Source organism: Sardina pilchardus, chromosome 2 (assembly GCF_963854185.1).
Source record: "Sardina pilchardus chromosome 2, fSarPil1.1, whole genome shotgun sequence".
Taxonomy (NCBI): Eukaryota; Metazoa; Chordata; class Actinopteri; order Clupeiformes; family Clupeidae; genus Sardina; species Sardina pilchardus.
In genome coordinates this window covers 39,638,437-39,651,259 of record NC_084995.1, presented here as the reverse complement: position 1 = coordinate 39,651,259, position 12,823 = coordinate 39,638,437, and the positions used below count along the sequence as shown (strand labels likewise).

The 12,823-nt window shown below is 44.7% G+C and overlaps 2 protein-coding genes across 6 annotated transcripts in view; one reads left to right on the top strand and one right to left on the bottom strand.

Moving 5' to 3' along the window:
* Positions 1-4,302, top strand: part of LOC134074030 (ankyrin repeat domain-containing protein 13C-like) — a 12,870-nt gene extending 8,568 nt beyond the window's left edge. The window contains exons 9-13 of the mRNA XM_062530403.1: positions 900-1,061; positions 1,451-1,530; positions 2,053-2,151; positions 2,287-2,387; positions 2,570-4,302. Coding sequence (XP_062386387.1) covers positions 900-1,061; positions 1,451-1,530; positions 2,053-2,151; positions 2,287-2,387; positions 2,570-2,700 — 573 coding nt within the window. The 3' untranslated portion in view covers positions 2,701-4,302. The remainder of the gene's footprint in view (positions 1-899; positions 1,062-1,450; positions 1,531-2,052; positions 2,152-2,286; positions 2,388-2,569) is intronic.
* A 180-nt stretch (positions 4,303-4,482) lies between these two features.
* On the bottom strand, positions 4,483-12,768 carry LOC134074046 (serine/arginine-rich splicing factor 11-like). 5 transcript variants are annotated; one of them, XM_062530404.1, is made up of 12 exons: positions 12,450-12,768; positions 11,499-11,632; positions 8,815-8,930; positions 8,527-8,616; positions 8,000-8,049; positions 7,398-7,534; positions 7,192-7,276; positions 6,950-7,069; positions 6,692-6,781; positions 6,325-6,396; positions 5,788-5,971; positions 4,483-5,471 (listed from the first exon to the last, which is right to left on the bottom strand). In XM_062530404.1, the coding sequence occupies exons 1-12, from the start codon at positions 12,569-12,571 to the stop codon at positions 5,274-5,276; spliced, it is 1,398 nt and encodes a 465-aa protein (XP_062386388.1). In that variant the 5' UTR covers positions 12,572-12,768; the 3' UTR covers positions 4,483-5,273. The 5 variants fall into 5 exon arrangements, with proteins under 5 accessions (XP_062386388.1, XP_062386391.1, XP_062386392.1 ...); XM_062530407.1 differs by having other exon boundaries at positions 9,285-11,632; positions 12,450-12,465; XM_062530408.1 differs by lacking the exon at positions 12,450-12,768 and adding an exon at positions 9,285-9,406.
* Positions 12,769-12,823: the final 55 nt, after the last annotated feature.

The window sequence follows — 12,823 nt, the reverse complement described above, 5'->3', positions numbered from 1 at the left end:
ATATTTCGTCAGCATTTTGTCTTTTCAGTGCGTGATTCATGCACATATGTGACTATTCAAAGCGAAATCAGTCGTTTTGCACACAACGTTATTTTTGAGAAAATCAACAATAACAAACTTCCGGGTTAAAATGTTGAATTTCACGTTTTCGCATAATTCGACTGTATACAGTCTACAGTTTCATATCGTGAACGCATTTCACGGAAAAACATACGTTTTGACTGTTAAACCCGGCGAAGATTCAACACATTTGCTGTCATTCCGTTGTGCACGCGCCGCTTAAAAAGGTGATTTCTCCTCTTCTGGCATATCGTGACAGGAGAACCATGTCAACTTTGGATGCGGTTATCTTAGCGATAGTTTGTGTAATACCCTCGATATACATATCGTTGGAAAGCTTAGTTTATGGCCGTTCACGTGAGCACAATAACTTAATTTAATACATTTTACCGAAACGACTGGTTCCGCTTTACAGGGTCACATATTTCATCAGTGTCTGGGCTCCCTGAGAGTTCAAGTCACGGCCTCGGTCACTCTAAAGTTCTGCTGAAGAAACTCTTTGCTAGAATTTCTGAAAACTGAATCGATACATTCCAGCACTCTGTAAGCCCTATATGGCGCTTCTACTGCTGGGGCCTCTGTGTCCATTATTCAACCGTTTCACCTCTGGCCTTTCAGCATTCAGCACACTTTCAACTCTCAGTCCAGACTTTCAGCATCTCACCTGTGTTGATTGTATGTGGTGTTCTCTCCCTCTCTCCCCCTCTCTCTCTTTCCCTCTCTCCCCCCCTTTCTCTGTCTCTCTCTCTCTCTCTCTCTCTCCCTCTCTCTCCCTCCCCTCTCTCTCTCCCCCTCCCTCTCTCTCTCCCTCCCTCCCTCTCTCTCTCTCTCTCTCTCAGGAGAGGGTGGGGAACTTCCTGGCGGACTTCTATGCGGTGAACGGCCTCATGCTGGAGTCGCGTAAGCGTCGCGAGCACCTGAGCGAGGAGGACATCCTCAGGAACAAGGCCATCATGGAGAGCCTCAGCAAGGGCGGCAGCCTCGCCGAGCAGAACTTCGAGGTGAGCGTGTGCGTGCCCGCCCGCCGGGGCGGCCTAGGGCGAGGAGGAAGGGGATTAGGACAGGAAAGGATTTCATTTTTTTTTTTTTTTTAAATCTCAATTAATCTTTTTTTATTATTATTATTATTATTATTATTCCTTCCCTCCCCCGCTCCGATTTTGTTATCTTTGCCGTTAAGAGGCTTCACTAAACTAAGAGGGGGTACAATGTTCTTTTCGCGGACTGCTGCCGATGCCAGTTACAGTCTCTCCTTTTGCAGCCTCTTAGCCGCATGGAACACTGCGTTTTTTTTTTTGTTTTTTTTTTAAAAACAGGATTGTCTCAGGTTTTGTGTGTGTGAGTGATGAATCGATGCTAACGTGGCATTTCTGCTGCTTGTCCACTGCAGCCTGTCCGAAGGCAGTCTCTCGGCGCGCCCGAGGCGAACACCATCTCCTGGGAGGAGTACATCAGTGCTGAGCAGGGAAAGTAAGCATCACTGCCGCCGCCACACAAGCATCCAGCTCTCAGGGTCTCTCTCTCTCTCTCTCTCCTCTCTCTCTCTCCTTTCTCTCTCCTCACTCTCTCCATCTCTCTCTCACTCGCTCATCATCTCTCAGGGCCTCTGTCTCTCTCCTCTCTCGCCCTTGCTCTCACTCTCTCTTGCTCTCTCTCTTCCTCTCTCTCTCTCCTCTCTCTCTCCTCACTCTCTCACTCCCTCTCTCTCTCCTCTCTCTCTTTCTTTCTCATCATTAATGCATCAGCACATGGGCAGTGGTTCTGTCCGAAGCTGTGTGAGGCCAAGCACCGCACGGCCAATCCACACATCGCCGTGCACATCAGCACTTGTTCTACCTTAAGACCTGAACTGCATGACATTCGCTTTGATAACATTATTCAGAAGCTGCACAGTTTCTGCAAAAAGGAAAATGGAAGCAGGCAGAAACCATGCATCATGCTGGCACCTGTGGGACTAATATAGTGATTGTGTGTTTTTTCCCCCTTATCCAGGCCCCCCCATCTTGGCCGTGACTTGGTGTGCAAGGAAAGCAAGAAGAATTTCAAGGCCACCGTAGCCATGAGCCAGGATTTCCCTCTGGGCATTGAGTCGTACGTATCCTCGCCTCCTTTTGTTCCAGAGTCCCCCCTCTTGAGATTCCGAGTTAAGCACTCTCTGCTGTTTATCGGCGGAGACACATTTGAACGTTTCTTCATGCTGTTTTCTCATTCTTGTCTGTCGCGCAGATTACTGAATGTTTTGGAGGTCGTCGCTCCCTTTAAGCACTTCAACAAGCTACGAGAGTTTGTTCAGATGAAGCTTCCTCCAGGGTTTCCTGTCAAGCTGGGTAGGACTGTTAAACACATTAAATGCTGCTTTGGCACTTTCTCTTGTCAACTCTCAGTTGTGACACATGTTCATGTGGAAGTGAAAAAGTCACTGACTGAATTATTGACAAATGTAATGAGCTGTTTTTTCAAATGCATGACTGTTTTTGATTTTGTTTTGTTTTTTTCCCCTGGGTTACAGACATCCCAGTTTTTCCTACCATCACGGCTACTGTGACGTTCCAAGAGTTCCGCTACCGTGAGTTTGAGGAGTCCCTCTTCACCATCCCAGCCAGCTACAAAGAGGACCCAAGCCGCTTTCCTGACCTCTAAAGCAAGGTCATGCGATAAAGGGAGATGCCACATATTTTTTCCCCCCCTCCTCCAGTCCCCACTTTTCACTCCTAAAACCAACCAATACACATAAAGACCTCTCCGTAACGGCTGGTGATTTTAAGAAGGTGAAACCGATTGTGTATCCCCTGTGGGATATGGTCTGACATTCATGTTAAGATGGCTTTTTAAGTATTTAAGTTATAAAGAAGCCATTCTTATTTACAGTTGATTTACCTCTCAAGTCTTTACCACATAACACGTCTTTACCGTTAGCAGTGTTGACCACATCAGCGTGGGTCGTGTTCCTTGGATGAAATCACACACCATATCCTTCCTCTTTGGGGAGTGCACTGAATTTGTAACCCTGTTAACTGTGGAGGAAGAACGAGACCCTTTTTAGAAATTCTTAAAACATTCTGTGTGATGTACCTTCCATTTTAAATTGAATTTGCCTTTTGATTTCAAGTGATGTAACACTGTACCTACTGAATCTCATGCCTGTGCTGTGAGGGACGTCTAATTGAAAAGCGTAGAGGGCATTTTTGACAGGCACACGTTTAGAACCCTTTCACCCGTTCCCCGTCTGACTGTGCACTCCAGTGCTTTCCTTTGGTTTGCCAGTGTAACCGTCTGTCTATCTGTCCTCATAGTGCGTTCTGCGAGTTGCGTTTGTGTGAGATAACAGGTTATACTCCGTGTGAATGTAGTCTGTACTGATGCCCCCCCTGCACCTGGTGTGCTTGATGCATGGTGTGCGCAAAACACTGTAAGTAGCCCCCCTCTCCCACCACCACCACCACCACCACCAACGCGCCTCCTGTAAAGCTACAGAGCTGCGGCGACAAGCGACTTAAAACACGCTGCGGCTTCAGAGCGAGTCTCCCAGGCAAAAGCCCTGCGACGTGCAGCTCTGAAATGCAAACGCTCCAGCGCGAAAAAAGGCAACCATTTCACGCCAGCGTTGCCACCGCCCGACCACTCCAGCCTCTCATTCCCACTTAGTCGCAGCAGCGTACCAAATGAAGCCCTATGTAGCAGTCAAGCACTTTGCCGCAGTCATTTAACCTCCCATCAGACTAAGGAGCACAGTACTCCTTAAATAACGCACCAGCACTACAGCTCATGGTCGACTAGAAAACTGTTTTATTTCTCCTCCAGTTTTTATCATTTGTTTTGTATTTTACATTCTGTAAGTATACTGTGGTTTTACTGTGTTGCCCGTTTGTGGGTCCTTGAGTCCATACATTTCTATAACACTATAACATTCAGTGGAGAGCCTTACTAGAGCTTGGAAAGTCACCTCCGCAAAGTGTAACACCAATAAAAACGCCATCAATGGTGACTAACTACACAGTCAGGTTTTGTGCTAAGGATTTAATGTACAATTGTGGTATAGCTCTATTGTAAAGCTGTTAAATCCATGGTTTTATCTTTAGTTTGTTTCATTTACAGACAGTAGATCATCCCAATTTTGTACTGTAAAGCAGAGAGCTTGAAGCATGTTATTTTTTCCTCTGAAGTCAGAGGAATCTTGATGTATACTCTATGGAAACATCACATTAGAAACTTCAAACTGTACAGTTAACACATATGCTATAATATTTTCATAAGAATCCAAGCAGGAATAAAAACATACATATATCAAAAGCAAATACTGGTGGTTTGTCTTATGCTTTTGTTCTAGCGCATCACAGAGTATCCACCAACAGAAAGGTTTTGTAGTTTAGCCACGGAAGTAACTTAGCTCACACTCTGATAAAATATTTACAAACAAATGCATTTTTCAACCACGTCTGTTTATTTATAGTATAAAAAGAGGCAACAATAAAACACATCACAAACCCAAATAAACGTTCAGCAATCCAACTCTACTGAATATTGGCTACTGGGATCTTAAGCATCATAGGACTATACTGTACATTAGCCATTGATTCTCAGAGGGGAAACGACACGTTGCCATTAACAAGAATGACGGCACACTTTGAATATATACTTCTGTAAGATCACCAGAGGAGAAAAACTGCTGGATACAAACAGCTGCTGACAAGAAAGGATGTGAGGGGGGGGGGGGAACGAGTTCTGATTATGAATGTCCCTTCATGAGGGACAGGGCTATACACAATGTATCAAGCTTACATGACTTCAAATAATTCAAAGCGTAATGATCAAGTTAAGGTCAACGCATTTAAAAAAAAAAAAAAAAATTGTGACATGGGCCTCACCGTTACCAACATCACAGACCCAGGTCCACTAAAAAATTACAACCATTCAATTTTTAACTGCCCTGCTCTTTTCCAAAGAAACATAACAAAATGGGGAAAAAAATGACATTACTTTCCGTCTTCAGACCGATCCACCATAACTAATGGATTGACTTTATGTCTGTCAGAGGAGGGAAAACAGCTATACACATGAACTAAAATGGTCAAAAAAAGGGGTTAAAATGTTTTTTTTCTGTTGTGAGTGATATGCCATGTTAAGTCATCGCATCTTGGGTGTGTAACCTGGTACTCTGAACTGATTAGGAGTGAGTTTTTTTCGGGATAACAGTTAACATTGGTTTGTCTGGCTCAGTCGCTGACTTCCATGTCCTCCTCCTCGTGGTGGTCGTCGCCGTTCAGCTTGGCCTCCTTGGCTGCCCCCACGCCGTTGCCCTTGGCGTGGACAGGTGAGGCGCCGGAGTCGTCCGATTCCTTCGATTCCTTCTTGTCCTCGCGCTCCTTCTCGCTGTCGTAACCCTGCTCCTCCTCGTCGTAGTCACGCGTGACCTGAGGGGCCAGACGACTCCAGTTGAAGAAATAAAGCCAAGAGATCGAACTCACCAACAAACTAAGTCTGCACACATCAACTCCTTATGAGGGACTTAAAAAATCGTTTTGGAAAACTGGAACCGAGTCCAATTTTAAAATTTAAATAAACACAGACCCTTTTTTACCCATAGTGATCTGGGCATAGTCTTCCTATGTTAGTGAAAGAAACACATTTTTTTTTTTTCAAACCAGGCTACTTTTGGCAACCACAACCTTTGCTGCTCCTACTAGTAGAGTCAGGTCAGGCTGTGAAATACATTCACTGATCAAGCACCTTGACGTCTCCTTTCTCGCTGTCTGACTTCCTGTCGCGGTCCCGGTCCTTGTCTTTGGACTTCTTCTTCTTGCTGGTGGAGCGCTCCCTGTTGTCTCGGCTTCGGTCCTTCTCGGACTTCCTGTCTCGGTCGCGCCCTCGATCCTTCTCGCGCTCGCGCTCCTTCTTCTTCTCCTTCTTGTGTCTGCGGAGACGAGGCAGTGTGGTCGGCGTTAAAAGCAAAAGCGTGTCAGTCTTAAACGACACCGGCGCTAAGTGTACTAACACACAATATCACGTCATGATGTCTTTGCACACTAAATGCATAATTACGACCGAATTAACAGTTATGCCCACAGCGGTAGAGACATATTATGTACACTCTGCTATGTGAGAGACACAAGCCCCTTTAAAAACTGTGATGAAGTGTACAGAAGAAGAACTATACGACTGATAGCCTTGCCAATGAGTGACATTCAGATTGGAACCTGTATTAGAAGCCTGTGAACCCAACGTAATGTTCCAGCCTCGTGTGTGTGTGTGTGATCCGACACTAACCTTCTGGGCGAAGGAGACCTTGACACAATCCTCTTGGGACTCCGGCTAGCGCTGCGGCTTCTCCTCCTTCTCCTGTGGGATGACACAGCAGAGAGCAAACAAACTGATCAGCTCTCATAGGGACGCTTATCGACCAGCAGAGAACTGGTTATTGACCTGCATTCTGCTCAGAACGGTTTGTTTGAACCTTGGTGCCATCTTGTGAACCAGCCCCCACTTCCACCAGGTTTTGAATGGAATATGGAATCAAGGATGAGTCATCAACGGAGGCTATTACATGAATAATTTAACTCTAGAATATGTGTGTGTGTGTGTGTGTGTGTGTGTGTGTGTGTGTGTGTGTGTGTGTGTGTGTGTGTGTGCTCACCGGCTGGTGCTGCGTGACCTCCTGGCGGTGCTGTAGCTCTTGGGGGGTGTTTTGGAGCGCTTCTTGTCTCGGTCATCCTTCCTCTTGTCCCTGGGTGCAAAACAACACATCAGAATGAGCAGGGAAATGACAGCAACAATGAAACCTGTGGCCAGATGGCGACAAATCACACGAGATGGAAAGAAAACCTAAAGAGCACGACTTATTGAAGCCAATAGAGACAAGGACACCAACGAAGAGACAGAAGGGGGGGCGAACCTGGGCTTGCTCAGCGATCGTCTGCCTCTATCTCTGGAGTGAGACTTCCTCCTGCGGGGACTCTTGGATCGTCGTCTGCTCCTGGAGCGCGAGCGCCGTCTAGACCTGCTCCTGGAGCGCCTGAAACATAGACAAACACACACACACAGGGAATGAAGTCAATGACCTGCCACAATCATTAAAAAAAAAGACCCAGACATGTCAAGTGCTGGCCACATGGGGCCTCTGACGCCACTCTGTACCTGTGTCTGGAGCGGGAGCGGGACCTCCTCCGCCTGGACCTGGACCTGGAGCGCGAGTGCTTGCTCCGCTTGCTCTCCTTCTTATCTACAAAACACAGAACTCTTGTCAGGAGAACGCAAAGACACAACTCTCATTTGACGGCTAGGCCGCATTAACGAGTCGTCTGAATGTAGGGGGTTACAAATCACGGGGCGTCTGCACTTACTGCCAGGTTCGATGGCAGCGGAGATCAGGGACTGGGCCTCTCGCACCCGTTTCATGGCCTCCTCGATCTCTTTGCTGGCCGCGTCTGCCTTCATTGCTGCAGGGTTCAGACCCATGCCAGCCGCCATGGGGTTCATTCTGCACAGAAAACAGCGAAGACCTTAGCAAACAAATAATCTTCACCTGACATGACCATGGCTGGCCATCACTGGTTCCCCCATTGTCCCAAAGACCATACAAATTGCTCCCAGGACACAACAGAGAGACGCCTGAGACAACTCTGAGACGGTAAGAAAAAACGTCAAAACAAATTTCTAAACGGATACTGGTGGCTATGTCCGGGACAATATAAAGAAGAATTTGTAACAGCTACGGAAACAGCTAGTGAGGAAATAAAATTAATTTTGATGCCTGACTGACATCCTATATCCAATTTCCTGTATCTATGAGTAAAAAAGAGAGACAAAGTACTGCAGTACTAATCAAGAGGCAAGAGAATGACCTCAGCATTGGTCAGTCTCAATAGAATCAAATAGAATAGAATAGAATGTCCCCAGCTAACTAATCTTGTTAAAAGTTATTTGAAAGTTTTTAGTAACTCACTTTGGATCGACAGAAGTCATGATCTTCAGCAGCTGTTCAGCAGTGAGAGACTGAAAATTAAAATGCACAAATTACATTTTGAAAAATCCTCTGCACATCACATCTCTTTCTCATTTGCAATCGAAATTGTTGTCGTAACACTCAATACTGTACTTCATATACACCGTTTGGTCTGTTGTGATCTGTATATTGTTTTGTGTTCCATTTATGTGAATATGTAAATGTAATGTCTATATATGGTCACTGTCCATTTACTTTGTTACTAGAGTGATGCCAACAACTAAAACCAAATCTGTTGTGTGTGTGAGCATTTAGCAAATAAAATCCAATTCTGATTCAGCGCAAGTGGTAGCTGGGACCAGGGGATTGTGTCACACCCAAGTTCCAGTTTTGAAATTTCAAACTCTGGGTGGGTATAGCTGGGAAACTGCACCTTAAGAATTCAAATGGAACGCACCGATACGTACACTCAACACGGTATCCAAAACACACAGAGAAAAAAATAATGATAATAAAAAAATAATCACCTGAGGATTCATGTTTGCTCCTGGCAGTCCAAAGGCTCCCAGAGATGGGTCCATGTTGGGTGCTCCCAGGCCACCCAAAGGATTTCCCATCTATGAAACAACAAGTTACATTTAGTCAACAACAGCTCTTTTGTTCAGCCAATATTTTGAAGCAGACTGCTGGGTGGCATGACAATGAAATGAACTCCGGCCACCCTTGCCATTTAACTTATGAGATTTCACCCAGTGGTAACAGAGACTAATATACAACCGCTGCAGGAGAGACGTGGTGTTGGACTGTGTGCTTACCGTCACCGATGCCAGGGGGTTGGGGGTGGGCAGAAGACCACCGCCTGGAAGAATCCCCGCCACTGCATTTGCTGGCGCCAGCAGAGACAAAGCTTTTGCCTCATCAGGAATAACCCCTACATAAAGAAGACACAGCATTAGACTCAAGCAAAAGGTAGACATCCAAAGACACATAAAAGAGAAAGAAAAAAAAGACAAACAAAGAAAATAAAGACAAAAGAAAAGTACAAAAAAAAAAAAAAAAAGACATCTTACTCAGGTCAGTACCTCAGATCAACAGCTAGCCACAACTTTCATAACAAGCTCTTGTACTTTTCTTTCAGTACAGGTTCCTTCAGTGCTATGTGGCTTTGACTGGACCCTCTTTTGTCTATCAATGTTAAATAACTTAAGATGGGGAAAATAATTTCTTAAAAAAAAAATGTCACAAATACACACTACTGCAGTTGAGACTGCCAAGATGTGATCACCTGAACTCGTTTTTTAAGTCATGAACCAAACGTTAGCGAGCACAGTCGGTTCTCCACAGGGGATGTGCTCTCAACTTTCATATAGGTGTTTTATGAACAAGCGACTCACGTTGGCTGCTTCGCTAAAAGAGCACACAGAAGAAAAATCGAGATACACAAAACAAAAAGAGTTTAAGAGATATCGGAGGTCAACATTAACATGGTACATCATGTCTTGGTGAGACTTACCAGCAACACAATGATTCTTATGCATCATGTGAATTAAGAATTAATTGACATTTACGATTCATAATTCTAGTTTTGGGCTTTTGCTGGAAACCATCCTTACCTGACAGTACGGGATCATTCAAAATAGCCCAGCCCTTCACACAAACCTAATACATATTCACTCACATATTCTACCTATGGGGCTTCGGATCTGGGCCTAAAGTGGAGAGCTCAGAAAACTGGAAGCTCTCGGGTTTCACAGCCAACAAAAGCCCGTCAACGTTACCACTGAGCTAAATAATAGCCTTTGCTTCTGGGAAGAGGGGGGAAGGGAAGAGAAAACGAATCCAGAACATAAAAATATTCTTAACGGGATCGATGCTAAATTATACATGTGTGTGGACGTGTGTATGTGTGCTGTGTGGACGTGTGTGTGTGTGTGTGTGTGTGTGTGTGTGTGTGTTTGTGCCGTGTGCATGACTTGAAAATAAACCGAGTAACACAGGGACAGAGTATACACAGAAACACATAGAACAGGCAACATGAGAGAGAAGACTGTGCTGCAGGAGACAAAACTGTTGGGTGGCATTTTCTGCAGGGGTCTGGTAAACAGGGCTGGCAGAGCCAGGAAAAAGAACTGTAAAACACAACAACAAAAACAGAAAGACCACTGTTAAAGAGAGGGCACTGCACCAGTCACGCATTACATGTGGAGTGGCTCATTCACATCAGTTACCTTTCTGATATCACTGACAATACAACTGTGCAAAAGCATCATCTGACTGTCCAATCACAAAGTGAGTCTGTGCTTCAGATTGTAAAACTTCAGACCACTTTCAAATTGAGATGATATAAAAGCAAACTATTTCTTAAAAAATCTGAATGTTTTGGGATGAGAGACGAAGAGAATACAAGACCACTATTTGGGAATTGTATCGTCACCTGCACAGTTGTACAGTGTGACCATTAAAGGATGCAGTGCTTCTGACTATAAATTCCAATTCATGTGACTATTCACAACTAAGACAGCGGATAAAAGCACTGCAATTTTGGAATCATAAACTTCAGATTATAAAGCAGTAGGATCGATTGACTGCAAATATTGTTTCTCAGACGTTAAACTGAAGTGCAATTATTGTTGTTTTTCATCTAAAATGCATGATGCATCTGAAGAAGAGAATTAGAGAAAGAACACAGAGAGAGAACAGATTAAAAAATGGAGAGAGAGAAAGGGGGGGTGGGGGCTTGAAATGCTTGCTGGCCTTTTGTAACTGTCTACAATCCCCCTGTTGGCAGGCAGAAGACCACTTTCAGCCATCAAGGAGCGGGCTCTGCTTTTGCCTTCTCCACTACAAAAATCACACACACACAAATAACAGAGAGAAGTTTAATAGACGAGAAGTCTGGTGTGGGAGGAGAGAGAAAATAAATTATTTCAAAGACATGGTTATGCTTTTAGCACAAATACTTCATCTGTCTTCTGGGAAGCCTCTGGCCCCGCGTTGCGCTGTCCGGGGACCCTATAACAGACCTTTGATAGACTTGAGTTATGCTGAGACAGACGACGATCAGTGACCAAGGCACTGACCCCATCTACTAGGTGTGTTCATGTCAGTGCCATGTTAACGTGCAGTCCATGCAACTGATCCTATGCACAGGTTAAGGCAATGGGACGCCATTTGTTTTGGTCATTCTTAATTCTTGCTTTATTTAGCCTATGTTCTTATAGTGTGCCAAAGGCCTTTAATAAGAACCCAGCTAAAGGATATTTTTTTTACAAATCTGGACCTGATGGGAAGTAGACAGAACCTGTATTGGGAGAGTGACGCACCCCCAACAAACCCCAAAGACAAGGGACAAATGAAAAATGGTAGCTAAGCCTTCATATCAAGATGACAGAGGATTGTTTCCAGACTGGGAGTTTCAGGATGACCTCACTCTCCCAACAGTATGGGGTCACATAAGAATGGTTCACAACAAACACGCAAAGGTATGTAGCACACCAACCTTCAGCGAACGGAACAACTATCAGCGCGCGGTCCACAAAGACTGTGTTGGTCAGATGTTGAGACACCCCCACGGACTCTGCCTCACGGAACTTCACAAAGCATACCCGCGATGTTACTGGTAACGGAGATTCGCTAAGGGAAAACAAACACACACATGCATATATGAGAACCATCACTGAAGCAACCACTTGCAATGGATTTGATAAGCAAACTCAACATGGAAATACAAAAAAACAAACCATTTTCTGCTTTCAGTAACAACGCCATATCCAACTGACCTAACGTTAACAATACGCATTTAACTGACACAGATCACTGTAGAGATGATTACTTGTGTGAGATTGTTATCGGGCTTGGTAGCCATCTTAATAAGCTACAACAAATTAATTATGTTGTTCCCATCCTAACTTGGACTAAATAAAGTGGTGTAGTAAGGGGCGCCAGAACTTACTACCTTACATTAGCTAACTGGGCTAGGTGCTAGCTTGAGGGAAAACGCACGCTCTGCTAATGTTACCTCTAGCGTTGTGTATGTAGCAGCTACGGTTAGTTAGCTGGACACAGTGTTGTATCGATAACCTATATTACTTGCCGCACAAATGCATCCGTGTTGACCTTCGGCTCAAATCTTACTGGGTAATGTCTGTGATGCGCAATGCCACATAACTTGTCCTCTCGTTTACCGTCAAAGCCAAGGAAATGTCCTAAACCCATGGAAACCTTGTGATTCTTGCTAGCTAGCATTCAGTTAACATGAGCTAATGTTAGCGACCATGTACCGTTAGCTAACGCAAGCTGTTCAAACAGATGGGCAGATGTATTTAACAGGCGAGAAATCGGATCAAGTTGTGTTCACTGCCAAATTCTGCAGCAGTGTGACTCCACAATGCCCTAGCATACGGTGTAACATTGCAGGCTTTCTATTTCAACATTAGTTAGTTTCACTTACTCTGGCGGAAACAATTTCAGCTCCTCGATGGTTCCAAGGAATCCGAAAAGCGTTCGCATCTGCTCCGATGTTGTACTTGGTGACACGTTGGTCACTTGAACTACGTTTGTACTGCAATTCATCTCGGAAAATGGCTAACAAAAACAACAAATGAAATATATAGCCGTTATACTGTAGCCACACTATCGCTGTTTCCGATTTAATGCTAATACTTTGTCAGGTCAACACAAATTTCCTTTCCGCTTCGCCGCCATGACACAACCACAATTCGTTGTCTCTTTCTTGCCTGTGTGCACATGCGCAATGCTCCTATGCAGAGATCCCGCGAGGCAGCAAGTTGATGGAGTAGATGTCCCCCGGACGTGCTGCAAAAA

Excerpts from the sequence above, each read along its gene's own strand:
- LOC134074046 (XM_062530404.1), bottom strand. The coding sequence starts at position 12,571 with ATGAATTGCAGTACAAACGTAGTTCAAGTGACCAACGTGTCACCAAGT. Across the intron at positions 8,050-8,526 it reads GAGCAAACATGAATCCTCAG|TCTCTCACTGCTGAACAGCT; the intron begins GTGATTATTTTT and ends TTTAATTTTCAG. Across the intron at positions 5,472-5,787 it reads GCGAGAAAGGAGACGTCAAG|GTCACGCGTGACTACGACGA; the intron begins GTGCTTGATCAG and ends CTGGCCCCTCAG.